Here is a 27061-nt window from a genome sequence, read left to right on the forward strand (position 1 = left end):
ATATATATATATAAAAGAAAGAGAAAAAAAAGCAGCAGCATATGTTTTTTGCTTTGTTTTATTTTTAAAAATTATCTCCTCTGTAATATTTACCTCTGAAGTACCTCTACCTTTTAATACTCTGTGTGCCTTGTTGTATACTACATTTCAAGTTCTGTTTAAATGTGCCAATTTGTACTTTTGTATGTACAATCTATACATTTCAAAAACAACAACAACAATAATAATAATAATAATAATAATAATAATAATAATAATAATAAAGCAGCTGCATATGTCTTAATTATTCAAGCAATAACATATAAGACTTTTATCTTTGGTAAACATCATTTTTAGCAGCAAAAGTGCCACTTGTCGTTATGGCTTTTTGCTCCATCATAACGAGGAGAGATAGTTTTGCAGGAATTAATTTTGACCAGTTTGAATTTTGTTTAATATGGTCGACAAATGTTGATGTGGAGAATGAAGGAAAATAACTGGTGATAAGATTTAAAAAGTACTTTATCTATCTATCTATCTATGAGAAGAAGAAGAAGAAGGAGAAGAGTTGTAATTAACCTAATGTTTGAGTAGTTTTAATAACCCACTAAACCAAAGATAAAGTGAAAAGTGATCAAAACCTCATCGGCCTCTCTCTATCTATCTATCTATCTATCTATCTATCTATCTATCTATCTATCTATCTATCTATCTATCTATCTATCTATCTATCTATCTACGTTTTCAAACCGGAAGTTCCGTTTCATGTCATTCCGGCGGATTTATGGGTTAATCCACATGACAGCCCCCAAAACTACACCATGGTCGGTTGAACAGATTCAGTCCTTGTTGGCTGATGTAAAAATTAAGCGTGAACTTGACGAGACAACACGCAACGACCGAGTTTATCAGTAACTCCTTGAGCAGACCACATGGAAGGAACGCGCCGCATCGCATCAACAAGTGGTGTGACCTCCCGACCGTTAGAGGCAGCAATGCGCCGCGTAGCGTTTAGTCTACCGGAACGTAGAAGAAGAAGAAGCCGAAGGTGCATTATGGGAAATTGGCGGGAACTGGCGTCATTTCGAAGTCGCTCTGCTGCGGGTAGGTTGGTCTGTAATGGGTCCGCGATAAAAAAATAAATCGAAAGTCACATTTTTACTACATTGTATGTGTTGTCTTCTTTATAACTTTAATGTAATATGTACGGTTTCATATAAATAGCGGTTGTGTGAGGTTTCTTACACGTAATGTGCGTATTGTTCGGAGTTGCATTTGATTTCACAGTGCAACTAATGATGTGATGTTTGTTCTGTCTAGGTGGACCGGAAGTATGTGCTCATCGTAACTATTATTTATCTGCTGACCCATTGTGCAGGTAAAGATTTGTTTTTGTTCTTTGAAGTGTGTTGTTGACGTTGTAAGGTCCACTCGTGGTATCACTATTAGTAGTATCCTAATTTTGGAATAATTTGTATTTTGATGCGGACAGGGAAAAACTGTGGTTATTACCTAGAAAGTTTTTCATCTCGAACTAGAAGCACTCGGAGAGCGCAGACCTCCGCCAAGGCTGATCAGTGCCCCCCCCCCCCGTGGGCCCCCCCACCCCCGATCACCACCAAAATTTAATCATTTCTTCCTTATCCCATTTCCAACAAACCCTGAAAATTTCATCCAAATCTGTCCTTAACTTTTTGAGTTATGTTGCACACTAACGGACAGACAAACAAACAAACAGACAAACAAACCCTGGCAAAAACATAACCTCCTTGGCGGAGGTAATAAGGTCCGAGAGGTATCCCTGAAACTGTTACACAGGTGGTATCTATTAATTCAGCTCTGGTTCAGTATAAGATCAATGCCGACCCTCTTTGTTCATTTTGTTACAATGCTGATGAACTGTTTGCTTTTTTGGGAGTGTGCATTCAGTCAAATTATTTGGTGTCTTTTTTTTTTTTAAATAGAAAATAGGATATTAATCTAAACTCCAAAACTGAACACATTTTATTTGGTTTCTTTATTAATGATTTGCCTTTTAACATATTTATTATTAATCTCTTTTCATTTTTGGCAAAATTTCATATACATACTTGCAAATTTGCCAGTCAGAAACCCACCCTTGCTGTCTTTAAATCCTACTTAGATTCCTACTTGGACTTACTTAAATGTTGCACAAACTCTAAAGCTGTGAAAACTAAAGCCTTATGTAACGAATTTAAACTGTAATTTATTTTAACATAGTTTACCTCTTCTTTTGTTTACCCTTTTATTTTAACTGACTTATGTAATTATCTTATTTATTTTCTTCCTGCCTTGCCTCGATTGTTATGCATTACCTGTCAGTGTTTATTACAGTTGTTGTTGATTGCTGTTGATCTGTTTTTTGATTATTGGACTGTGTGCAAATAAAGTTTAACCAGTAAGAACGTTATGGCGGCAGTACTAGCGATGACCACGCGAGTGTAGTGTTTACCCATTTATCAGAGCAGTTTTGGAACAAGTTACACTAAAATGGGTGTAGTGGTCTTTTCATGAGTTTTGTTGTTCATATTTGTCTAATATGTGAATATTTTTGTTATTTGATATTATAAAAAAAATGCATATTTAGACAGGAAACAGAAATATATTTGTAACTTTTTTCTCTTGTTACTGGGATTTTATGATTTATTATTGTATTTTGTCCAGTTATCTTAGTCTGTTATACTTATTGCTTGACTATATTAGGTAGAAAGAACTTCCTCTGCTGTCGGTGGACCTCATGTATGTGCCCATTGTAATTATTATTTATTTGCTGACCCATTGTACAGGCAAATAAAGTCCTTACATCCATCAGTCAAGTCTCCTTCATGCAAACAAACACAGCCCAGTCACACCTACTTAAGGGAAGCACATCCTTTTTCATAATCACTTATCACTCATTTTACAATGCTGTTATGTACACTAAGAAAGTGTGTGCAGTTTTTCATTATTGTATATACTTGTACCAATATGATATTTGGTGTTGTACGTTGACTGCTAATAACTTGAATGAGGAAATGTAAAGCTTCAACAAACAGAAAGGTCAGGGTGTGACGCATGTCTGTGTTCACAAGTCATGATTTGAAATGGTAAAAAATAAGCACTGTAGCATTATCAACTGCAGAATTCAATACCCATATTGACTCTGAATTTTTCCTCATTCTCTTGTGAGTTTTCTAATCAAGTACAGGAAACTCACACATGAAAGCATTATGGTTTTGTCTTTTTTTTTTTTTTTTTTTTTTTTTTTGTCTTTATGGGGCAGTGATAGGGGGAAGAGAGTGGAGAATGGCATCCATGAATTACGGTGGCCCAGAGGTGCAACAGGCCAAAAAATTATCCACTAGATGAAAAAAATTATCTACTAGAAGAAAAAAAAGGAGAACAGCCTAAAAAAATTATCCACTAAATGAAAAAAATTATCTACTACAAGAAAAAAGAGAGAACAGCCTAAAAAAATTATCCACTAGATGAATAAAATTATCTACTACAAGAAAAAAAAGAGAACAGCCCAAAAAAATTATCCACTATAAAAAAAAGAGAACAGCCTAAAAAAATTATCCAGTAGATGAAAAAAATTATCTACTACAAGAAAAAAAAGAGAGCAGCCTAAAAAAATTATCCACTAGACAAAAAAATTATCTACTGCAAGAAAAAAAAAGAGAACAGCCCAAAAAAATTATCCACTAGACAAAAAAAAAATCCCCTATAAGAAAGAAGAGACCAGCCAAAAAAAATTATCCACTAAAAGAAAAAAAAAAGAGAACAGGCAAAAAAATTTATCTACTAGCCCAAAAAATTATTCACTATAAGAAAAAAAAAAAAAAAAGAACAGGTGAAAAAAATTATCTACTATGAGGAAAAAAAAAAGAGAGCAGCCCAAAAAAATATCCACTATAAGAAAAAAAAAAACATCATCCACCTTTTCAATTACGGGGGCGCTGTTTTCCCGAAAGGTGTCTTGCTTTAAAATTAAGGCCACCACAAAAAATAAAAGGATAGGCTGAAAAATTTTAAGGCTTTCGGCTAATGTGGCTAATGCTAAGGAAGTACCCCACCGGAAGTGGAGGTCGTGCGCTAAAAAATAAAGTTATTTTAAAATATAGATATTTACATTAATATAGTTTGCAAAGCAGTTAAATGATTAAATACGGTTCCAGTGTCTGCTCAAGGTTAGGCATGGGCGTTAAATGGTTAAGGTTAGGGTTAGGGTATGGTTGGGGTTAGTATTCAGGGGTAAATGCCCCTTGTGTGCACTGTATGAAGGTTCGTTGCTAAGCTAATGCTAACGCGAAAAGTTGACGGCAACTTTGTGAACTACCAGTGCGAATAAACAATTGTGTGATTACGGTGTTGAATTGTTCAACTGCCTGACATTCAATATCATTTTTGATGAATATTCACTACAAGAAGTTCTAAAATTATTTTATTTTGAGAGGAGGAGAAGAGGAGCTTCCTGTGGAGCGCCACTATCATGGCATCGCCCATTTGTTTGCATGTGGATCTCTCCTCTTCAACTCAAACGGAGTGTCTTCACTAACACTAGCTCAAGAAGGACATTTTGTGGAGATAAAGATATCAGCCATGGTACGCAGTGCCGTGCTGGGGTACCTGGCACCGAGCTGTGGCACCGCGGTGCCACGGCAAGTGGTTGGCACCGCCACGGCTGGTACCGCGGCACCTCGGTTGGGGCCGCGAGGGGCCGTGGCACCTCGGCTGGTGCCGGACCCGCGAGGTACCGCGGTACCACGGCTCGGTGCCAGGTGCCGTGGCGCCGCGGTGCCACAGCTCGGTGTCAGGTACCCCAGCACGGCACCGTGTACCATGGCTGACATCTTTATCTCCACAAAATGTCCTTCTTGAGCTAGTGTTAGTGAAGACACTCCGTTTGAGTTGAGGAGGAGAGGTCTACCTGCAAACAAATGGGCGATGCCGTTTTTTTTTTTTTTTGTTTGTTTTTTTTACATCTAGTGGATATTTTTTTAGGCTGTTCTCTTTTTTTTTCTTACAGTGGATAATTTTTTTGAGCTGTTCTCTTTTTTTTCTTGTAGTAGATAATTTTTTTCATCTAGTGGATAATTTTTTTAGGCTGTTCTCTTTTTTTTCTTATAATGGATAATTTTTTTGGGCTGTTCTCTTTTTTTTCTTGTAGTAGATAATTTTTTTCATCTAGTGGATAATTGTTTTAGGCTGTTCTCTTTTTTTTTTCTTGTAGTAGATAATTTTTTTCGTCTAGTGGATAATTTTTTGGCCTGTTGCACCTCTGGGCCACCGCAATGAATGCATTTATTCACTGCTCAGTGAAGTAATTACCTTATATGCAGCAGAACCACTTGGCCAACACATCACAATCGTAGTTTAATAAGATTAATAATATACATTTATTTGTGTAGCACTTTTCATGATACTCAAAACTGCTTTACATAAAAGTTAAGTTGTTAAATAAATTAAGTTAAGTTGTGTAGGCACAAAGAAGAGATAAGTTTAGAGTTTAGAGGTGCTTTGATGGTACAGCTGTGATTCAAAAACAGAGGCCCCTCCTTGACCTCAGCAGAAAGTGCATCTTGAAACACAAAATACAATGAGGAGCTGCTGTGCTGTTGCATTTTGTTTCTGCAATTTTGTTCCATTCTTATTTGCAGTAAGAATGATGCCTTCAGTGTCTAAACATCCTTCAAGTGGTTTGAAAAGAAAGGAAATGGGGAAAATTCCAAGTGATCAGTGCTTTACTGTCCCAGCTTTTATGTTATGTTTGACAAGAAGTGAAACTGAAGTGCTTTTATTTTTGTGAAAAAAAAAATGCTAATTTTATGAGATGAAAACTCAAACATTCTTCTTTGGTAATAAGAAAATACTATCGGTCAAAGATTTAATGATTTACAGTTATTGACACAATTTTTTTTGATTTGGTCCTGAATCATTTCAAATATGTGCCCAGGCAGATTTCAACTTCACCACCTAAATTCCTCAAAGTTCTATCAGTGCATATATTAAAACAATCTAAATGAATATTAATCACACTGGAAGAAAAATCCAAGGCACTCTAAATATTAAAATGCCTGTATTATCATGGCATGGTCAAAGTGGTTTTTGACTTCCTGCGTTTTGGCTTCAAGCCTTCATCAGGAAGTCAAAGTGGTTTTGACTTCCTGATGAAGGCTTGAAGCCGAAACGCGTTGAAGTTTTTTAGGTCTAGAAATGACCATGCCATGATAATGAAGGCATTTTAATGTTTAAAGAGAGTGCCTTGGATTTTTCTTCCAGTGTGATTAATACTCTTTGAATCCCTTTTTCCAAAGAGTACCTCGAACAAACTCTTTTTTTGGTCCAAGAACCATTCCTTACCAAACATTTTTTGAACTGAATCTATATGAATAGTTTGAATTGCAACAGATGCACTGTGTTGTGCAGTGACATAATGCAAACCCATGCTATAATCACACAACTGTGGACCATTTATTATTGGCTTCACTCACTGATGGTCTATCACCTGTTTGAGATGAGCATTGTGCATTCTGAAGGAGAAATGTTCCTATTTATCTTTTTACATATTGTTGTGTTCATTGATTATCAAGTTGAACTGTCTGGTGCTGTGGCAGGTGAGATTGTGCTGCCAGGAAAGGGTGGAGCCTGACACTGAAACAAAGTCAAAGTGACTGACTAACAGACAGGAAGAAGGAATGCAAAGACATAAGAAAAGAAGTGAAACAATTACAAGAATATAGGCAACAATATGTTAGTATTTTCCAACATTTCTTTAACATCTACTTTAATTAAACTAATCAAACTTTTTTTTGCCTACTTGAGGGAAGCACACATTCTTTTTCATTCTCACTTATCACATATTTTACAATACTGTCATGTACGCTAAGAAATTTTGTGCTGTGTTTCATAATTGTATATACTTGCACGAAAATTATTATGATATTTAGCGCTGCACTTTGACTGCTAATAGCTTGAAAGAAGAAATGTAAAGTCTAAACAAACTGAAAGGGCAGGGTGTGATGCATGTCTGTGTTCACAAGTCATGATTTGAAATGAAAAATGTACTGTAGCATTATCAACTGCAGAATTCAACACCAGTCTTAACTCTGAATTTTTCCTCATTGTGTTGTGAGTTTTCTAATCAAGTACACAAAGTACAGGAAAGTCACACATGAAAGTATTATGTTTTGTTTTGTTTTTTTTGTCTTTATGTGGCAGTGATAGGGGAAAGAGAATGGAGAAAGGCATACATGAATACATTTATTCACTGCTCAGTGAAGCAACCACCTTATATGCAGCCTCACCACTTAGCCAACACATCACAACGGTAGTTTAATAATATTGATAAAATACATTTATTTGTGTAGCACTTTTCAAGATACTCAAAAGTGCTTTAGGTACAAGTTAAGTTGTGTAGGCACAAAGAAGAGATAAGTTTAGAGGGGCTTTGATGGTACAGCTGTGATTCAAAAAACCTCCCAAAAAGCAGAGGCCCCTCCTTGACCTCAGCAGACAGTGCATCTTGAAACACAAAATACAATGAGGAGCTGCTGTGCTGTTGCATTTTGTATCTGCAATTTTGTTCCATTCTTATTTGCAATGAGAATGATGCCTTCAGTGCCTAAACATCCTTCAAGTGGTTTGAAAAAAAAGGAAATGGGGAAAATTCCAAGTGATCAGTGCTTTACTGTCCCAGCTTTTGTGTTATGTTTGACAAGAAGTGAAAATGAAGTGCTTTTATTTTTGTGAAAAAAAATGCTAATTTTATGAGATGAAAACTCAAACATTCTTTTTTGGTAATAAGAAAATAATATCGGTCAAAGATTTAATGATTTACAGTTATCGACACAACTTTTTCTGATTTGGTCCTGAATCGTTTCAAATATGTGCCCAGGCAGATTTCAACTTCACCCCCTGAATTCCTCAAAGTTCTATCAGTGCAGTAATAAAATCATTATTTTTCTTTTTTTTTCACTTTCCCTGAAGCAAAGACATCCTTGATTTCAGCCCATCAGAAACGAGACATTTTTTCAGTGTACATTCTTTGACAAAGTCAAATAACTCCTCATCCTGTTTCAGTACAGTCAGTTTAAAGTCATACTTGCAGATTTTATCCTAAAGGGCTTTTCTGAGGATATGGGGGACAAATCTAGATGTACAGAACTATGTGGTAAATAGTTGACATTATAAGATCATCAACTTAATGCTTGAAAGTTTTAACAGTATGACTTTCTTTCTTTCACAGTTTCCCTGAAGCAACAACATGGATATTGTCACACAGTTCCAAGTGATGGTATCACCAAGTGAAACACATCCTATGATATTATGTATTAAAAACAACAACCTCAAGAAGCTCAAGACCCTACTAAAATGTAACAACATTGATGAACTTTACCCATGCAAAAACAGTAATGATTATATAACACCATTACTTGCTGCTGTTGTAAATAACAAGGAGGATATTTGTACTTTCCTTCTGGATCAGGGTGCAAACCCAAACATAGCTTCTCAAAATGGCTTCACACCTTTGCATTCTGTCTCCATATCCAAAGCTCCAGTTATATTTGTGAGAATCCTGCTTAAGGCTAATGCTGCACCAAATGGATGTAATCCTAATCAACGTTTCACACCAGTACAAATGGCTGCCCTCAATGACAGAGGGGATGTCATGGTAGAGCTCATCTCTGCTGGTGCACTAGTATCATTTGCACCTTTAAATGATCCTGAACGGAGTATGTGTGATAGAAAAATCTGGCAGATGATTCACAAACTTGCATCAGAAGGAAATGAGTTATATTCAAAACTTGGATGCTTCTTGGAGTTGGAGATTGCTGTCCAAGAAAAACCACATGAGGAAGTTTTCAAAACTTTTCACAATCAGATGCTGCTGGAACATCCTCAGATCCACCTAGCCATGATTGAAATGCTCTTCACTGTAACAGGGAAAGATCAAGAAAAATACTGCCGGGAAAGTATAAAATGGCTGAAAGACACTGGGAACCTGAATTCCTACATTGAAAATGCAATCATTCGCTTACCAAACATACTTAACTCACGCATAAATTTGGCTATTAATAGTTTACATGCAGTTTTCTGCACAATGGAAGACATACCAAATGAGCAAGCACTGAAGATAATCACTCAGCTGCTGAAAAAGGTCCACTTAAAAATGCGACCTGATGTCTGGGAAGCTGTTCTACAAACACTGTATGTAATAACACAGAAAACAAAAGGGTTAAAACACTGGGATCCCAAGTTTCTTGAAGAGTTATGCAAAACACTTGTCCCTTTTGTGAATAAGTGCCACCCATCTGACATCAGAGTTTACACATATGGGGTACTTGCAAACTTGCTTCCAGTTGAGCGTGCAGTTGACATCTTTACATCGGTGGGGATAACCTCTGTGCCTGAGGACATACTGACATCTGCAGATATGAAAATGAATGACAAGCTGAAAGAAGCGCTGAGACGACTGAAAAATTATTTCAGACGAACAAAGTCAGAATGTGAAGACAGTACAGTGGTCTCTGGATCCAGCAAAAAGAAGAAGAAGAAGAAGAAAGAGAGGTCAGAGCAGCAGGACATCCAAAATAATGTAGATTCCAGTGGTGCAAATGATCCAACAGCAGTTCCTGTTGTGGAATCAACTTCCAGTGTTCAACCATTTCGTGTCAACACCCCTGATTCATTAGGAGGTCTCAAATGGCTACCAATCAGCAAGAGGTGGAAGGAGAAGTTAGAGAAGCTTCAGAGTCATGATAAAAGTAATATAACCAGAATTGGAAGCATTAATTATGTGAATGATGCAGAATTTCTGATAGCAAAAGGAAGTGATGGAACTGAAGTCTTCTTGGGGCTGAGAGATGATGGAACGGAAGTTGCTCTTAAGAGAATGACAAAATCCAACTATAAAGTGTTAAAGAATGAGGAAAAACTTCTCCGACTTCCAGATCTCAATGATAAACCTATAGTACGATATGTTGACGCTGCAGAGGATGACTACTTTGGATACCTTGCTCTTCAGCTGTGTGAATACACTCTGGAAGAATACATTAAAAAAAATGATAGTCTGTCCAAAGAAAAGCTTGTGTTTGAGTTACTTCAGAGTTTGCAGGCCCTTCATGAACGAACTCCTCCAATTCTCCACCGTGATCTGAAACCACAGAATCTGTTGATCGGTAAGACAACTTAAAAGGGTACTAAACTCATGCTCTTTACTACATTTTGAAAAATAAATGCACTTTTGCTCCCAAAAGTGCAAAGTACATTGAAATGTTTTCTAATGTTCCAATCAGCTGCTTTAGAGGCACTTCCCTAAAGTTAAAGAGTAGACAGAACAACACAAAACAGTGACAGTAGAAGTTAATACATATATATATATATATATATATATATATATATTGTATTGTGTGGCATCCTGAAATACAGGATGTCAGGTGTACAACACTGGGCAGCTCAGAGTATTCATCATCAAAGACAGGAAGAGCCTCCCAGTGAAGACCTGTGCAACTCTGTGAACTCAGTACAGTATAGGATCAAGGCTGTTCTGGAAAATAATGGTTCTTATACAAAATACACAATGAAAATAGCACAGATTTAAAGTATTGGTGTTTTATATATATATATATATATATATATATATATATATAAAACACCAATACTTTAAATACTTTTTCATTGTGTATTTTGTATAAGAACCATTATTTTCCAGAACAGCCTTGATCCTATACTGTACTGAGTTCACAGAGTTGCACAGGTCTTCACTGGGAGGCTCTTCCTGTCTTTGATGATGACTACTCTGAGCTGCCCAGTGTTGTACACCTGACATCCTGTATTTCAGGATGCCACACAACTGTGGTATTAGATGAACAGTCCCACAACATTCCTGGACACTCCTTCATGAAGGCTTGGAAGGAAGATGAGGGTTATTATTCTGAAATCCAGCACCTGTGAACTCAGTGGCTAATTGATGCTATTCCACAAAACATGGTTTCCAAACAAAATATTTAGCATTGCAGATTTTAGGTGACTGTGTTATCAGGGTGTTCTCACATTTGTCATCACTGATTTTCTGAATTTTTGTATTGTATCTGTTTTGTGAAATAGCACTTCTTTGCATCACTGCCTCTATAGCAGCCTCTTGGAAAGTTACCATTAAAATGATTTTAAAATTGTGAAGGGTACACTCACTTTTGGGAGCAATGCTAACACTTCCATTAACATTGTTTTATTTTTCATTTACCAAATGTTTCAATATTATTTCTTCTTCAGATGTAAACGGAACAGCAAGATTAGCAGATTTTGGTATAAGTAGACGGTTGCTCAAAGGACAAACAACTTTGCGCACAGGCAGTGCAGGAACAAAATGCTGGATGGCCAAGGAAATTTTAACAGCAGAAGGAGAAACTGATATTCCATACAAGTCAAACACTGATGTGCAGGTCAGTAATTGTGTCTCATCAATTTCAACATATTTGTTGGTGTTAACAAGATGAACATTTTTTGTTTGTAATTGTTCAGGTGGCAGGGATGCTGATCTATTACATCCTCTCAGGAGGACATCATCCATTCGGTGACAAATCCTATGAATGTGAATCAAACATTTGTAAAGGAGAGTACAAATTGGACCATGTTCAAGATGTGGTTGCACAAGATCTCATTGAGTGGATGATCAATGAAGAACCAAAGCAGAGACCTAAAGTGGAGGAGTGTTTGAGCCATCCCTTCTTCTGGACCAGTCGAAAGTGAGGAAGATGAATTCATCACTGATATATTTCTTCTATGACATTTTCTAGAGATGTTCAAGTTTTACTACACTATAAAATTAGACCCTCTAATATTAGCATAAATATAATCATATCACACAAACATGTTTTTCCAAACGTAACTGAAAACACATGAAATAGAACTGATGCCATGATCCAAACCATTAGCTGTTTTTCCAAGTAACAGCTGTGACTCCACAACTGGACAATGAGAGAGTAGTTTTACCGAGCAGCTTTCATCCCTTATACTTTTTTTGTACGTGTCAAAGAACAGATGTTTTAAGGTGTGTACAAGTTGCAGTCTTAATAACCCTGAGAAACTTTTCTTTGTCTTTAAGGAGAGTTGAATACTTGAAAAAGATTGGCAACAGGGGCGAGGTGTCCAAATACCGAAACGCTGACCAAAAACTAATTAGTTCAGTGGAGGAATGTGCTGAGGACGGAGCCTTCAAACAGTGGAAAAATCAGGTGACTGCGATATACTACAGCAGATCCTTAAATAACACTTTACACCAATAGATGTCATTTTCTACAATTAATAGCATTTATTTTGCAGTTTCCACCAGAGTTGGTCCAGATGATGGATAAAAAGAACAAAGCCTACCCTGACAACATACTGGGATTACTGCGCTTTATACGAAACCTCCATGAGCACTAGTAAGATCATCTGCCTCACACAGGGCTTGACATTAACTACCAACTCTTTAAATGCAGGTGGATTTCAACAGTAGCATGTCACTCACTAGCCACTTTGGCAGGGTAAATTACATATACACTATACTGTATGTATGTCCTTAGATGGTGTTAGTGTGCAGGTCTTTTATTCCTGTCGGCTGCAAAAGGTACTAGGCTTTATTATAAAGGTTTTTGTTTTTTTTTTAGAGAAAGACCTTTATTTCTAATTTCTTATTTCTAAAGTAGAGATGGTCATATTTAGTACAAACCCTCACTTTGATCTGCTTATATTTTCATTGTTAAAAGTACTGCAATGTGATTTTTGACAAATGCATCACTTCTATAACTGTCACATAATAAAAGCCTTCTAGTGTAAATGCTTCTACAAATGGCCATAAACTGGACACAAAATAACATGAGATTGTTGAATGTATTAAGTTAAATTTGTTGAGGTTGTGCTTAACTTGTGTATGAAGCACACATTTAAGTTGGTTTTCTTAGTTTTAAGAACTGGAATTGATTAGTCTTTGTCTTAATAGGCTGCACGTTTTCATTAAAGATTTTTACATCCAGCCTTATAAATGACTTTTGTGTTTAGTATGTGCATTATTTACAGTGATCTTTTACATTTAAACAGGTTGTAAATCTAGTTAAAGCAGATTTTAACACTTAATAGTCAAGTTTATTCTATAAAACACACATTGTGGCGATTGAAAATGCTGACTGGCTTGTAACTTTGGAAAACCACTAGCCACCAAACAACAATGCTGATGTCAAGCCCTCACAGCCTTCATTATCCAGGAACATTGAAACTAGAATTGTACTTTGTTATTTATTTGGTTTTAAAAAAAAATGCAACTCAGAATTAAATGGACAGTAGAGTGTGTCTTCAAAAAAATCTGAAAAACAAGCTAGCGGAACAAACAGCAGTTCATCTCCGAAATAAGTAAGAATTTGAGTTGAATATGATCTTTTGCCACTATTGAAACCAAAAATTACAATAGATAAGTTTTTGACTTGTACTCATTTTATTATTATATTCTGTCACTACACAGACAAACCAAATTATCTGTGGTCATGAGTCATGACTGTGAGAGATTAACGTGTCTTCACTGCTTCTCATTGACAGTGCCAAACAGGCAGCTCAGGTTGATGTGACAAAAATCTTTCCTGGCCTCTTTGGGTGCGTTTACAAGTTTGCCAAAAAACAAAAGTGGAATTCAGAGGCCCCTCTGAAAGAAATGTTTCAAAGAGAAGACATCGCTGCAAGCTTTGTTATGAAAACCACAAACACTGAGGAGCATCTTGGTGTTCCAGTGCAAGAGTCTCAACCTGCTGACTCGAAGTAAAGTCGACCTGCAAAGACATTTGGTTTTGAAAAGAGCTGACAAGTTTGTACAAGAAATCATTAGGACTATAAATAAGGTTTTGCACTATATTAACCCATAAGACCTAAACATCCACCACTGACAAAAAGCATCTACTGATCTACCACTGTGGATGGGCCTCCTCGCCCCTGCCTGTCTCATCCAGCGGGATGGACCCCCCATGTGTCCACCCTACTGCATCCTTGCAGACTAGAACTACATCTGTAAATGGTTGTCCATCAGTCCTGGCGCATCTATAGCCTGTCCGTCCATGGGAGTGGATCTCTCCTTCACTGTGGTTCTCCCCGAGGTTTCTCCCTTTTCCCACTGGGTTTTGAGTTTTTCCTTGCCGAGAAAGAGGGTCTAAGGACAGGGGATGCCCTGGACACTACTCATTTTCTTGCTGTTCATTTGACTGTTGTTTACATTCAACTGACTCTGTAAAGCCCTTTGAGATAACCTTGTTGTGATATTGGGCTATACAAATAAAATTGAATTGAATTGAATCTAAAATGTTTAATACCTGGTAATCTATTAATCTTATCAATACATCTAAACAATTGGTATAAAATACATATATTTTGGAGGTTCATCTATATACCACTTCCCTAATGTGATTAAATCATGTATCATCATGTTGCCTTATTGGGACTGGAACTTTTTCAGTGATGGGCCTACAGTGCCCCCTTCTGTTCAGGATAAATTAATATATTAAAAAAAAAAAAAAAAGCAGCCGCATATGTTTTTTTTTTTTAAATCTTCTCTGTAATATTTACCTCTGACATACCTCTGCCTTTTGATACTCTGTGTGCCTTGCTGGCCCTTTGCTACATAGCTGACATGCTAGTCAACTATGAGCCAGTATACAGCCTTAGATCCTCGGGTGGGGGGGTTCCTGCCTGTTCCAAGGTCGAGGCTTAAACTGAAAGGTGAACGTGCTTTCTCCATCAGGGTCCCTCGACTTTGGAACAGCCTGACCGAGGAGATAAGGCTTACAGAATGAGTGACATCTTTTCAATCACTTTGTAAAATACATTTGTATAGACTTGCCTTTATGTGATGTCTCTTTTTAATGTTTGAATATTTAATTTTACCCTGTTTTGGTTATTCTTTTATTTTGACATATATGATGTTTTATTCCATTGCTTCATTTTTGCATTGATTTGATAGCATCATGTTATGTAATCTCTGCCCATTCTACTTCGATACATTTCGATTATTCGAAATTGTTATGTTATCCAAGTTTGCTGTACATATCCCTTTTATTGTGTTGTGTTGTTTTTTATGTTTTAGTGTCTTTGCTTGCGTCTTGTTTTTTTTCTTTTTCTTCAGTTGTATTCTGCTGTTGTGCCCTTCTGCATTTTCTGTCAAAGCACTTTGTAAACTCAGTTTTTAAAGATCTCATATAAAAAAAAAAAGTTATTATCATTATTGTGCTTTGTTGTATACTACATTTCATGCTCTGTTTAAATGTGCCAATTTGTTCTGTACATTTCGTGAATTAAAAAAAATGCAGCTGCATATGTCTTAATTATTCAAGCAATAATTTACAAGACTTTCATCTTTGGTGAACAGATAAGTTTCAGCAGCAAAAGTGTCACTTCTGGTTATGGCTTTTTGCTCCATCATAATTAAGAGAGATAGTTTTCAGGAATTAATTTTGTCCAGTTTGTATTTTGTTTCATGTTGTAAGTAAATGTGGATGTTGTGACCAAAGTGAAATATCTGATGCATACCATTCAGAGTGATCTCTGTGATAATGATGATGTGCAACGTCAGTGCTGTAAGCTATATGCCGAAGCAAATGTGCTAGCACATAAATTTCACATGTGTTCTGTTGGGGTCAAAATAGTACTCTTTAGAGCATACTGTACCCCACTTTATACAGCTCAGCTATGATGTAGCTACAGTAAAGCAAAACTGAACAAGATTAAGGTTGCATGTAATGATGCTCTTAGAATATTGTTGAAATATACAAGGTGGGAAAGTGCAAGTTATCTTTTTGTGACATGAAATGTTCCTACTTTTCACGCTTTGCTGAGGAATTTTATTTATAAGTTCATGTGCAGGCTCAAGGGATCTGGGAATGGAATCATAATGTCTCTGACTCTAATGTGAGTGACAGAAGGTACACCTCCATCTTTTGGAAATACTGGCACAAACAACTACATGTATTTTAATTGCTGACCACTGACTGACATTGTATATCTGTGATTTTTATCTCTGTGGCTTGTGTGTGTGTGTGTGTGTGTGTGTGTGTGTGTGTGTGTGTGTGTGTGTGTGTATTGTCTACTTTAAGACTTTGAGTCTGCAAATAAAAGTGTATGTGGAGATTGAAGGAAAATAACAGGTGAAAAGATGTAAAAAGTACTCTATCTATCTATCTATCTATCTATCTATCTATCTATCTATCTATCTATCTATCTATCTATCTATCTATCTATCTATCTCAAGGTTATTATCGTTAAGGAAAACTAACGAAATGACGAAAACTAGAATTGTAAAACCATTTTTGTTAACTGAAATAAATAAAGACTATAATTAAAAGAAAATAAAAACATAACTAACTGAAACTGTATTGTGTGTTTACAAAACAAACTAAAACGTATAAAAATGCTGGATAAAATTCCCTTTGTTTGTCGTTTTGGTGTCTTCTGGTCCACTCTACCTGGAAACATGGAGACTAAAGTTGGGAGAAAGCAGCAGAGTCCTGTCTGGGATTTATTTGACTTCAACGGTGAAGAAGATAAAGGATATAAAGAAACTATACTAAAATTAAGCATTTAGAAAATAAAGAAAACTAATAAAAACTAGCAAACCTGCGCTAAAAACTAATTAAAACTAACTGAATTAGAGGGAAAAAAAGTCAAAACTAAATAAAACTAAACTATAATGAAAAATCCAAAACTATTAAAACCTATCTATCTATCTATCTATCTATCTATCTATCTATCTATCTATCTATCTATCTATCTATCTATCTATCTATCTATCTATCTATCTATCTATCTATCTATCTATCTATCTATCTATCTATCTATCTATCTATCTATCTATCTATCTATCTATCTAATCTAAAACAAGGTCTAACAAGGTAATGCCACTACCCGTATGTCACACAAAAGTCTGAACAAATCTTTGCACTTATTTAAGAAAAAAATGTTACTGCAGCTTGCGAGAGCATGACATTCAGAGCAGGATGTTTGCCAAATTCTTTTTACATAAAACAAACTAACTCAGAGGCCTAAAGTGCTTCTACTTATCAAGTGAGTAGAGTTGCAAATAAAAACAAAACATAATGGAATATGCAAGCTTTAAAACATTCTTTTGTATGATTTTGTTTTAAGCATATTGAATGTTACTCTCAAAATATATTGTAAGTCTAATCTGTTGAGTATCAAAATAAATGTGCGAAAATATGGCGGAAAGATGTATTGTTCTTCTAAGGGCAGTGGCATGGATGTGAAAATATATTAAAACAATCTAAATGAATATTAATCACACTGGAAGAAAAATCCAAGGCACTCTCTTTAAACATTAAAATGCCTTCATTATCATGGCATGGTCATATCTAGACCTAAAAAACTTTAATGCGTTTCGGCTTCAAGTCAAAAAACACTTTGACTTCCTGATGAAGGCTTGAAGCTGAAAAGCGTTGAAGTTTTTTAGGTCTAGATATGACCATGCCATGATAATAAAGGCATTTTAATGTTTAAAGAGAGTGCCTTGGATTTTTCTTCCAGTGTGATTAATACTTTTTGAATCCCTTTTTCCAAAGAGCACCTCGAACAAACTCTTTTTTGGTCCAAGAACCATTCCTTACCAAACATTTTTTTAACTGAATCTAAATGAATAGTTTGAATTGCAAAAGATGCACTGTGTTGTGCAATGACATAATGAAAATCCACGCCATAGTCACACAACTGTGAACCATTTATTATTGGCTTCACTCACTGATGGTTTATCACCTGTTTGAGATGAGCATTGTGCATTCTGAAGGAGAAATGTTCCTGTTTTTCTTTTTACGTATTGTTGTGTTCATTGATTATCAAGTTGAACCTGTCTGGTGCCGTGGCAGGTGAGATTGTGCTGCCAGGAAAGGGTGGAGCCTGACACTGAAACAGAGTCAAAGTCAAAGTGACTGACTAACAGACAGGAAGAAGGACTGCAAAGATATAAGAACAGAAGTGAAACAATTACAAGAATATCGGCATCAACACGTAAGTACTTTCCAACATTTCTTAACATCTACTTTAATTGAACTAATCAAACTTTTTTTTTTGCTTACTTGAGGGAAGCACATATTCTTTTTCATTCTCACTTATCACTCATTTTACAATACTGTCATGTACGCTAAGAAATTTTGTGCTGTGTTTCATAATTGCATATACTTGTACCAAAATTATTATGATATTTAATGCTGCACTTTGACTGCTAATAGCTTCAAAGAAGAAATGTAAAGTCTAAACAAACGGAAAGGGCAGGGTGTGACGCATGTCTGTGTTCACAAGTCATGATTTGAAATGAAAAATGCACTGTACCATTATCAACTGCAGAATTCAATACCAATCTTAATGCTGAATTTTTCCTCATTCTGTTGTGACTTTTCTAATCAAGTACACAAAGTACAGGAAAGTCACACATGAAAGTATTATGTTTTGTTTTGGGTTTTTTTTGTCTTTATGCGGCAGTGATAGGGGAAAGAGAGTGGAGAATGGCATACATGAATGCATTTATTCACTGCTCAGTGAAGTAACCACCTTATATGCAGCCTCACCACTTGGCCAACACATCACAATGGTAGTTTAATAATATTAATAATAAAACATTTATTTGTATAGCACTTTTCAAGATACTCAAAAGTGCTTTTCATACAAGTTAAGTTGTTAAATAAATTAAGTTAAGTTGTGTAGGCACAAAGAAGAGATAAGTTTAGAGTTTAGAGGTGCTTTGATGGTACAGCTGTGATTCAAAAAACCTCCCAAAAAACAGAGGCCCCTCCTTGTCCCCAGTAGAAAGTGCATCTTGAAACACAAAATACAATGAGGAGCTGCTGTGCTGTTGCATTTTGTATCTGCAAGTTTGTTCCATTCTTATTTGCAGTGAGAATGATGTCCTCAGTGCCTAAATGCCCTTCAAGTGGTTTGAAAAAAAAAAAGGAAATGGGGAAAATTCCAAGTGATCAGTGTGTTACTGTCCCAGCTTTTGTGTTATGTTTTACAAGAAGTGAAAATGAAGTGCTTTTATTTTTGGGGAAAAAATGCTAATTTTATGAGATGAAAACTCAAACATTCTTCTTTGGTAATAAGAAAATAGTATCGGTCAAAGATTTAATGATTTACGGTCATCGACACAACTTTTTCTGATTTGGTCCAGAATCATTTCAAATATGTGCCCAGGCAGATTTCAACTTCACCACCTAATTTCCTCAAAGTTCTATCAGTGCTGTAATAAATTATGATTTTTTTTTTGTTGTTGTTTTTTTCTTTCAGTTTCGCTGAAGCAAAGACATCCTTGATTTCAGCCCATCAGAAATGAAACATTTTTTCAGTGCTCATTCTTTGACAAAGTCAAATAACTCCTCATCCTGTTGTGGTTTTTCCAAACAAAGGCAGTCAGTATAAAAGTTATACTTGCAGGTTTTATCCTAAAGGGCTTTTCTGAGGATATGGGGGACAAATCTTGATGTACAGAACTATGTGGTAAATAGTCCACATTATAAGATCATCAACTTAATGCTTGAAAGTTTTAACAGTATACATTTATTTCTTTCACAGTTTCCCTGAAGCAACAACATGAGTATCATCACACAGGTCAAAGTGATGGTATCACCAAGTGAAACACATTCTATAATATTGTGTATTCAAAGTAACAACCTCAAGGAGCTCAAAACATTACTAAAACGTAACAACATTGATACACTTTACCCATGCAAAGAATGTAATGATTATATAACACCATTAATTGCTGCTGTAGGAAATCACAAGGAGAATATTTGTACTTTCCTTCTGGATCAGGGTGCAAACCCAAACATAGCTTCCCAAAATGGCTTCACACCTTTGCATTATGTCTCCCTATTTAAAGCTCCAGTTATATTTGTGAGAAACCTGCTTAAGGCTAATGCTGCACCAAATGGATGTATTCCCATTCCACGTTTCACACCAGTACAAATGGCCGCTGTCAGTGACAGAGGGGATGTCATGGCAGAGCTCATCTCTGCTGGTGCACTAGTATCAATGGTACCTTTAAATGATCCTGAACGACATATGTTTGATAGAAAAATCTGTCAGATGGTTCATAAACTTGCATCAGAAGGAAATGAGTTATGTTCAAAACTTGAATGCTTCATGGAGTTGGAAATTGCCATCCAAGAGAAACGACATGAGGAAGTTTTCAAAACTTTTCACAATCAGATGCTGCTGGAACATCCTCAGACCCACCTAGCCATGATTGAAATGCTCTTCACTGTAACAGGGAAAGATCGAGAAAAATACTGCCAGGAAAGTATAAAATGGCTGAAAGACACTGGAAACCTGAATTCCTACATTGACAATGCAGTCATTCACTTACCAAACATATGTAGCTCACACATAAATTTTGCTATTAATAGTTTACATGCAGTTTTCTGCACAATGGAAGACATACCAAATGAGCAAGCACTGAATTTAATCACTCAACTGCTGAAAAAGCCCCACTTAAAAATGCGACCTGAAGTCTGGGAAGCTGTTCTACAAACGCTGTATGTAATAACACAGAAAACAAAAGGGCTAAAACACTGGGATCCCAACTTTCTTGAAAAGTTATGCAAAACACTTGTCCCTTTTGTGAATAAGTGCCACCCATCTGACATCAGAGTTTACACATATGGGGTACTTGCAAACTTGCTTCCAGTTGAGCATGCAGCTGACATCTTTACATCGGTGGGGATAACCTCTGTGCCTGAGGACATACTGATATCTGCAGATATGAAACCGGATGACAAGCTGAAAGAAGCGCTGAGACGACTGAAAAATTATTTCAGACGAACCAAGTCAGAATGTGAAGACAGTACAGTGGTCTCGGGATCCAGTAAAAAGAAAAAGAAAAAGAAGAAGAAGGAGAGGTCAGAGCAGCAGAACATCCAAAATGATGTAGTGTCCAATGGTGCAAATGATCCCACAGCAGTTCCTGTTGTGGAATCAACTTCCAGTGTTCAACCATTTCATGTCAACACCACTGATTCATTAGGAGGTCTCAAATGGCTACCAATCAGCAAGAGGTGGAAGGAGAAGTTAGAGAAGCTTCAGAGTCATGATAAAAGTAATATAACCAGAATTGGAAGCATTAATTATGTGAATGATGCAGAATTTCTGATAGCAAAAGGAAGTGATGGAACTGAAGTCTTCTTGGGGCTGAGAGATGATGGAACAGAAGTTGCTCTTAAGAGAATGACAAAATCCAACTATAAAGTGTTAAAGAATGAGGAAGGATTTCTCCGACTTCCAGAACTCGATCATCCATCTATAGTACGATATGTTGATGCTGCAGAGGATCTGAACTTTGGATACCTTGCTCTTCAGCTGTGTGAATACACTCTGGAAGAATACATTAAAAAACATGATAGTCTGCCCAAACAGAACCTTGTGTTGCAGTTACTTGATAGTTTAAGGGTGCTTCATGGTCAAACCCCTCCAATTCTCCACCGGGATCTGAAACCACAGAATCTGTTGATTGGTAAGACAGCTTAAAAGGGTACTAAACTCATGCTCTTTACTGTATTTTGAAAAATAAACACACTTTAGCTCTCAAAAGTGCAAAGTGCAATGAAATTATTTCTAATGTTCCAATCAGCTGCTTTAGAGCCACTTCCCTAAAGTTAAAGAGGAGACATGACAAAACAAAACAGTGACAGTAGAAGTTAATACATGTATATAACACCATTACTTAAAATCTGTGCTATTTTCATTATGTGTTGTGTGTAAGAACCATTATTTTCCAGAACAGCCTTGATCCTATACTGTACTGAGTTCACAGAGTTGCACAGGTCTTCACTTGGAGGTTCTTCCTCTCTTGATAATGACTACTCTGAGCTGAGCTGAAGTGTTACATTAGATGAACAGTCCCACAACTTCCTGCACACTCCTTCTTTAAGGCTTGGAAGGAAGATGAGAGTTCTTGTTCTGCTGAAATGCAGACTCAGTGGTTAATTGATGCTGTTATAAAAACATGGTTTCCAAACAAAATATTGACATTGCAGATTTTAAGTGACTGTGTTATAAGGGTGTTCTCACATCTTTATTGTATCATTTTTGTGAAATAGCACTTCTTTGCATCACTGCCTCTATAGCAGCCTCCTGGAAAGTTACTATTGAAATGATTTTAAAATTGTGAAGGGTACACTCACTTTTGGGAGCTATACTAACACTTGTATTAACATTTTTTTTTTAATCTTTTATTTACCAAATGTTTCAACATTATTTCCTCTTCAGATGTAAGTGGAAGAGCAAGATTAGCAGATTTTGGGATAAGTAGACGGTTGCTCAAAGGACAAACAACTTGGCGCACATGCAGTGCAGGAACAAAATGCTGGATGGCCAAGGAAACTATAGCAGCAGAAGGAGAACCTGATATTCCATTCAAGTCAAACACTGATGTACAGGTCAGTAATTGTGTCTCATCAATTTCAACAACTTTATTAGTGTCAACATGGTGAACATTTTTTGTTTGTAATTGTTCAGGTGGCAGGGATGCTGATCTATTACATTCTCTCAGGAGGACATCATCCATTTGGTGACAAATCCTTTGAATGTGAGTCAAACATTTACTATGGAAAGTACAAATTGGACCATGTTCAAGATGTGGTTGCACAAGATCTCATTGAGTGGATGATCAATGAAGAACCAAAGCAGAGACCTAAAGTGGAGGAGTGTTTGAGCCATCCCTTCTTCTGGACCAGTCGAAAGTGAGGAAGATGAATTCATCACTGCCATTTCTCTTCTATGACATTTTCTAGAGATGTTCAAGTTTTACTAGACGATAAAGTTAGACCCTCTAATATTAGCATAAATATAATCATATCACACAAACATGTTTTTACAAACATAACTGAATACACATGAAATAAAATTGATGCCATGATCCAAACCATTAGCTGTTTTTCCAAGTAACAGCTGTGACTCCACAACTGGACAATGAGAGAGTAGTTTTACTGAGCAGTTTTCATCCCTTATGCTTTTTTGTACACGTCAAAGCAGAGACATTTTAACCTGTGTACAGTTTGCAGTTGTAATAACTCTGAAAAACCTTTTTTTTTCTTTAAGGAGAGTTGAATACTTGAAAAAGATTGGCAACAGGGACGAGGTGTCCAACTGTCGAAACGCTGACCAAAAACTGATTAGTTCAGTGGAGGAATGTGCTGAGGACGGAGCCTTCAAACAGTGGAAAAATCAGGTGACTGCGACATATTACAGCAGCTCCTTAAATTACACTTTACAACAATAGATGTCATTTTCTACAATTAATAGCATTTATTTTGCAGTTTCCACCAGAGTTGGTTCAGATGATGGATAAAAAGAACAAAGCCTATCCTGACAACATACTGGGATTACTGCGCTTCATACGAAACCTCCATGAGCACTAGTAAGATCATCTGCCTCACACAGGGCTTGACATTAACAACCAACTCTTTAAATGCAGGTGGATTTCAACAGTAGCATGTCACTCACCAGCCACTTTGGCAGGGTAAATTACATATACACATTATACTGTATATCAGTGGCGGCTGCTCGTCTTTCAGACAGGGGAAGCTCATTGTCGGCTTACATCAAAAAAAAAAAAAAAATTGTCAAGTTATTTAAACATACATTCGGCCCTCCGTTCTTTTTTAAGAAAATGCTCAGTGACCTTATCGTACCAAGTAGGTGTCTTTTCCAGGGACTGGACCAGTGTCCTCTCTGCTTAGATTGCCTTGGCCCAGTGTGTTGTGGGTGTCAGACTTCAGCCTTTTTAAACTACAGATGCTCCTTTCACTCCGACCTAGCCGACAGTTTGATTGATTTAACTATCTACAAAACGATATTAAACTCGAACAAGAAATGATTAAATTAAGTAACTGAAACAAGAAAACAGTGAAATTATGTTAAATTGAAACAAGGAAGTACAATGAGTGGGTTTTATTTACAGTGCAAGAAATGAACGTGTAATTTCGTAGTGGTTTCTCTGATTTCACAGCAGAATGTGTGACAGTATTAAACTGAACTGTGTCAGTGAAGGAGTAGATCTGAAAACAGCTGTCAATCAAACGGGATTCAGCGTTTCGACTGATCCTCCAATCAGCACGTAGGATTCTGGCGTCCGGCCCGGCCGAGCTCCGCCCACAGCTCCATTCACCCCCAGAGACGCCCGGCGTCCGGGGGCGGGACAACATCGAGGCATTTATCCAATTACCGTCCAGTTTTAAGGCAATGAAAAAAACTGTTCCACTCAGTCCCATTGAAGCCCAGAGACGCCCACAGTCTATGGACAAATGCACTGAGCAGAGATGGACGAGAAAACAGCGCAACGGGAATGTATGAGAAGTGAGCAACATCACGTCTATTGATTTGTGATAAAGCTGATTTGAACAAACTCATCTTTGAGATGAATGTGTTCTAACACATTTGTAGTCAATAAAATGTCAACACAACTGTACGTATTTAATCATTTAATTTTCAGAATTTTAGGGGAAGCCGGGCTTCCCTTGCAGTCTATGAGAAATCACCACTGCTGTATATATATCCTTAGATGGTGTTTGTGTGCAGGTCTTTTATTCCTGTCGGCTGCAAAAGGTACTAGGCTTTATTATAAAGAGTTTTTTTTTTTAGAGAAAGACCTTTATTTCTAATTTCTTATTTCTAAAGTAGAGATGGTCATATTTCGTACAAACCCTCACTTTAATCTGCTCATATTTTCATTGTTAAAAGTACTGCAATGTGATTTTTGACAAATGCATCACTTCTATAACTGTCACATAATAAAAGCCTTCTAGTGTAAATGCTTCTACAAATAGCCATAAACTGGACACAAAATGACATGAGATTGTTGAATGTATTAAGTTAAATTTGTTGAGGTTGTGCTTAACTCGTATATGAAGCACACATTTAAGTTGGTTTTCTTAGTTTTAAGAACTGGAATTGATTAGTCTTTGTCTTAATAAGCTGCACGTTTTCATTAAAAAGATTTTTACATCCAGCCTTATAAATGACTTTTGTGTTTAGTATGTGCATTATTTACAGTGATCTTTTACATTTAAACAGGTTGTAAATCTAGTTAAAGCAGATTTTAACACTTAATCGTCAAGTTTATTCTATAAAACACACATTGTGGCGATTGAAAATGCTGACTGGCTTGTAACTTTGGAAAACCACAAGCCACCAAACAACAATGTTAGCCTTCATCATCCAGGAACATTGAAACTAGAATTGTACTTTGTTATTTATTTGGTTTAAAAAAGTGCAACTCAGAATTAAATGGACAGTAGAGTGTGTCTTAAAAAAATCTGAAAAAATAAGCAAGTGGAACAAACAGCAATTCATCTCTGAAATTAGTAATAATTTGAGTTGAATATGATCTTTTACCACTATTGAAACCAAAAATTACAATCGCTAAGTTTTTGACTTGTACTCATTTTATTATTATGGTCTGTCATTACACAGACAAACCAAATTATCTGTGGTCATGAGTCATGACTGTGAGAGATTAACATGTCTTCACTGCTTCTCATTGACAGTGCCAAACATGCAGCTCAGGTTGATGTGACAAAAATCTTTCCTGACCTCTTTGGGTGCGCTTACATGTTTGCCAAAAAACAAAAGTGGAATTCAGAGGCCCCTCTAAAAGAAATGTTTCAAAGAGAAGACATCGCTGCAAGCTTTGTTATGAAAACCACAAACACTGAGGAGCATCTTGGTGTTCCAGTGCAAGAGTCTCAACCTGCTGACTTGAAGTAAAAGTTGACCTGCAAAGAGATTTGGTTTTGAAAAGAGTTGACAAGTTTGTACAAGAAATCATTAGGACTATAAATAAGGTTTTGCACTATATTAACCCATAAGACCTAAACATCCACCAGTGACAAAAACCATCTACTAATCTAAAATGTTTAATACCTGGTAATCCATTAATCTTATTGATACATGTAAACAGTTGGTATAAAATACATATATTTTGGAGGTTCATCTATATACCACTTCCCTAATGTGATTAAATCATATATCATCATGTTGCCTTATTGGGACTGGAACTTTTTCAGTGATGGGCCTACAGTGCCCCCTTCTGTTCAGGATGAAGTAATATATTTAAAAAAAAAAAAAAAAAAGCAGCTGCATATGTTTTTTTTTTAATCTTGTCTGTAATATTTACCTCTGAGGTACCTCTACCTTTTGATACTCTGTGTGCCTTACTGGCCCCTTGCTACATAGCTGACATGCTAGTCAACTATGAGCCAGTACACAGCCTTAGATCCTCGGGTGGGGGGGCTCCTGCCTGTTCCAAGGTCAAGGCTTAAATTGAAAGGTGAACGTGCTTTCTCCATCAGGGCCCCTCGACTTTGGAACAGCCTGCCTGAGGAGATGAGGCTTACAGAATCAGTGACATCTTTTCAATCACTTTGTAAAATATATTTTTATAGACTTGCCTTTATGTGATGTCTCTTTTTAATGTTTGAATATTTAATTTTACCCTGTTTTGGATATTCATTTATACTGACATATATGATGTTGTTTTATTCCATTGCTTCATTTTTGCATTGATTTGATCATGTTATGTAATCTCTGCCCTTTCTACTTCGATACATTTAAATTATTCGGAGTGTTATGTTGTCCAAGTTTGCTGTACATATCCCTTTTATTGTGTTGTGTTGTTTTTTATGTTTTAGTGTCTTTGCTCGCATCTTGTTTTTTTCTTTGTCTTCAATTGTATTCTGCTGTTGCGCCCTTCTGCTTTGTCTGGCAAAGGCACTTTGTAAACTCAGTTTTTAAAGATCTTATATTAAAAAAAGTTATTGTGCCTTGTTGTACACTACATTTCACACTCTGTTTAAATGTGCCAATTTGTTCTGTACATTTCGTGAATAAAAAAAAAAAAAAGCAGCTGCATATGTCGTAATTGTTCAAGCAATAATTTACAAGACTTTCATCTTTGGTGAACAGATAAGTTTCAGCAGCAAAGGTGTCACCTCTGGTTATGGCTTTTTGCTCCATCATAACGAATAGAGATAGTTTTCAGGAAATAATTTTGTCCAGTTTGTATTTTGTTTAA

General features: G+C 36.4%; 1 protein-coding gene across 3 annotated transcripts; it reads left to right on the plus strand.

Annotated features, from left to right (window-relative positions):
• The first annotated feature begins 1298 nt into the window (after nucleotides 1-1298).
• On the plus strand, nucleotides 1299-26120 carry LOC115438278 (serine/threonine-protein kinase ppk4-like). Of its 3 annotated transcripts, none has more exons than XM_030161767.1 (7): nucleotides 1299-1357; nucleotides 8228-10160; nucleotides 22258-22427; nucleotides 22507-22730; nucleotides 23089-23218; nucleotides 23307-23407; nucleotides 25536-26120. In XM_030161767.1, exons 2-7 carry the CDS (start codon nucleotides 8246-8248, stop codon nucleotides 25753-25755), a joined length of 2760 nt encoding a protein of 919 aa, XP_030017627.1. In that variant the 5' UTR covers nucleotides 1299-1357; nucleotides 8228-8245; the 3' UTR covers nucleotides 25756-26120. The 3 variants fall into 3 exon arrangements, with proteins under 3 accessions (XP_030017627.1, XP_030017626.1, XP_030017629.1); XM_030161766.1 differs by lacking the exons at nucleotides 1299-1357; nucleotides 8228-10160 and adding exons at nucleotides 17824-18009; nucleotides 19282-21502; XM_030161769.1 differs by lacking the exons at nucleotides 1299-1357; nucleotides 8228-10160 and adding an exon at nucleotides 17828-18009.
• The last annotated feature ends 941 nt before the right edge of the window (nucleotides 26121-27061 follow it).

This window comes from Sphaeramia orbicularis, chromosome 18 (genome assembly GCF_902148855.1).
Source record: "Sphaeramia orbicularis chromosome 18, fSphaOr1.1, whole genome shotgun sequence".
NCBI classification, from domain to species: domain Eukaryota; kingdom Metazoa; phylum Chordata; class Actinopteri; order Kurtiformes; family Apogonidae; genus Sphaeramia; species Sphaeramia orbicularis.

Excerpts from the sequence above, each read along its gene's own strand:
- LOC115438278 (XM_030161766.1), top strand. The coding sequence starts at position 19,585 with ATGAGTATCATCACACAGGTCAAAGTGATGGTATCACCAAGTGAAACA. Across the intron at positions 21,503-22,257 it reads ACCACAGAATCTGTTGATTG|ATGTAAGTGGAAGAGCAAGA; the intron begins GTAAGACAGCTT and ends TTTCCTCTTCAG. Across the intron at positions 22,731-23,088 it reads TTCTTCTGGACCAGTCGAAA|GAGAGTTGAATACTTGAAAA; the intron begins GTGAGGAAGATG and ends TTTTTCTTTAAG.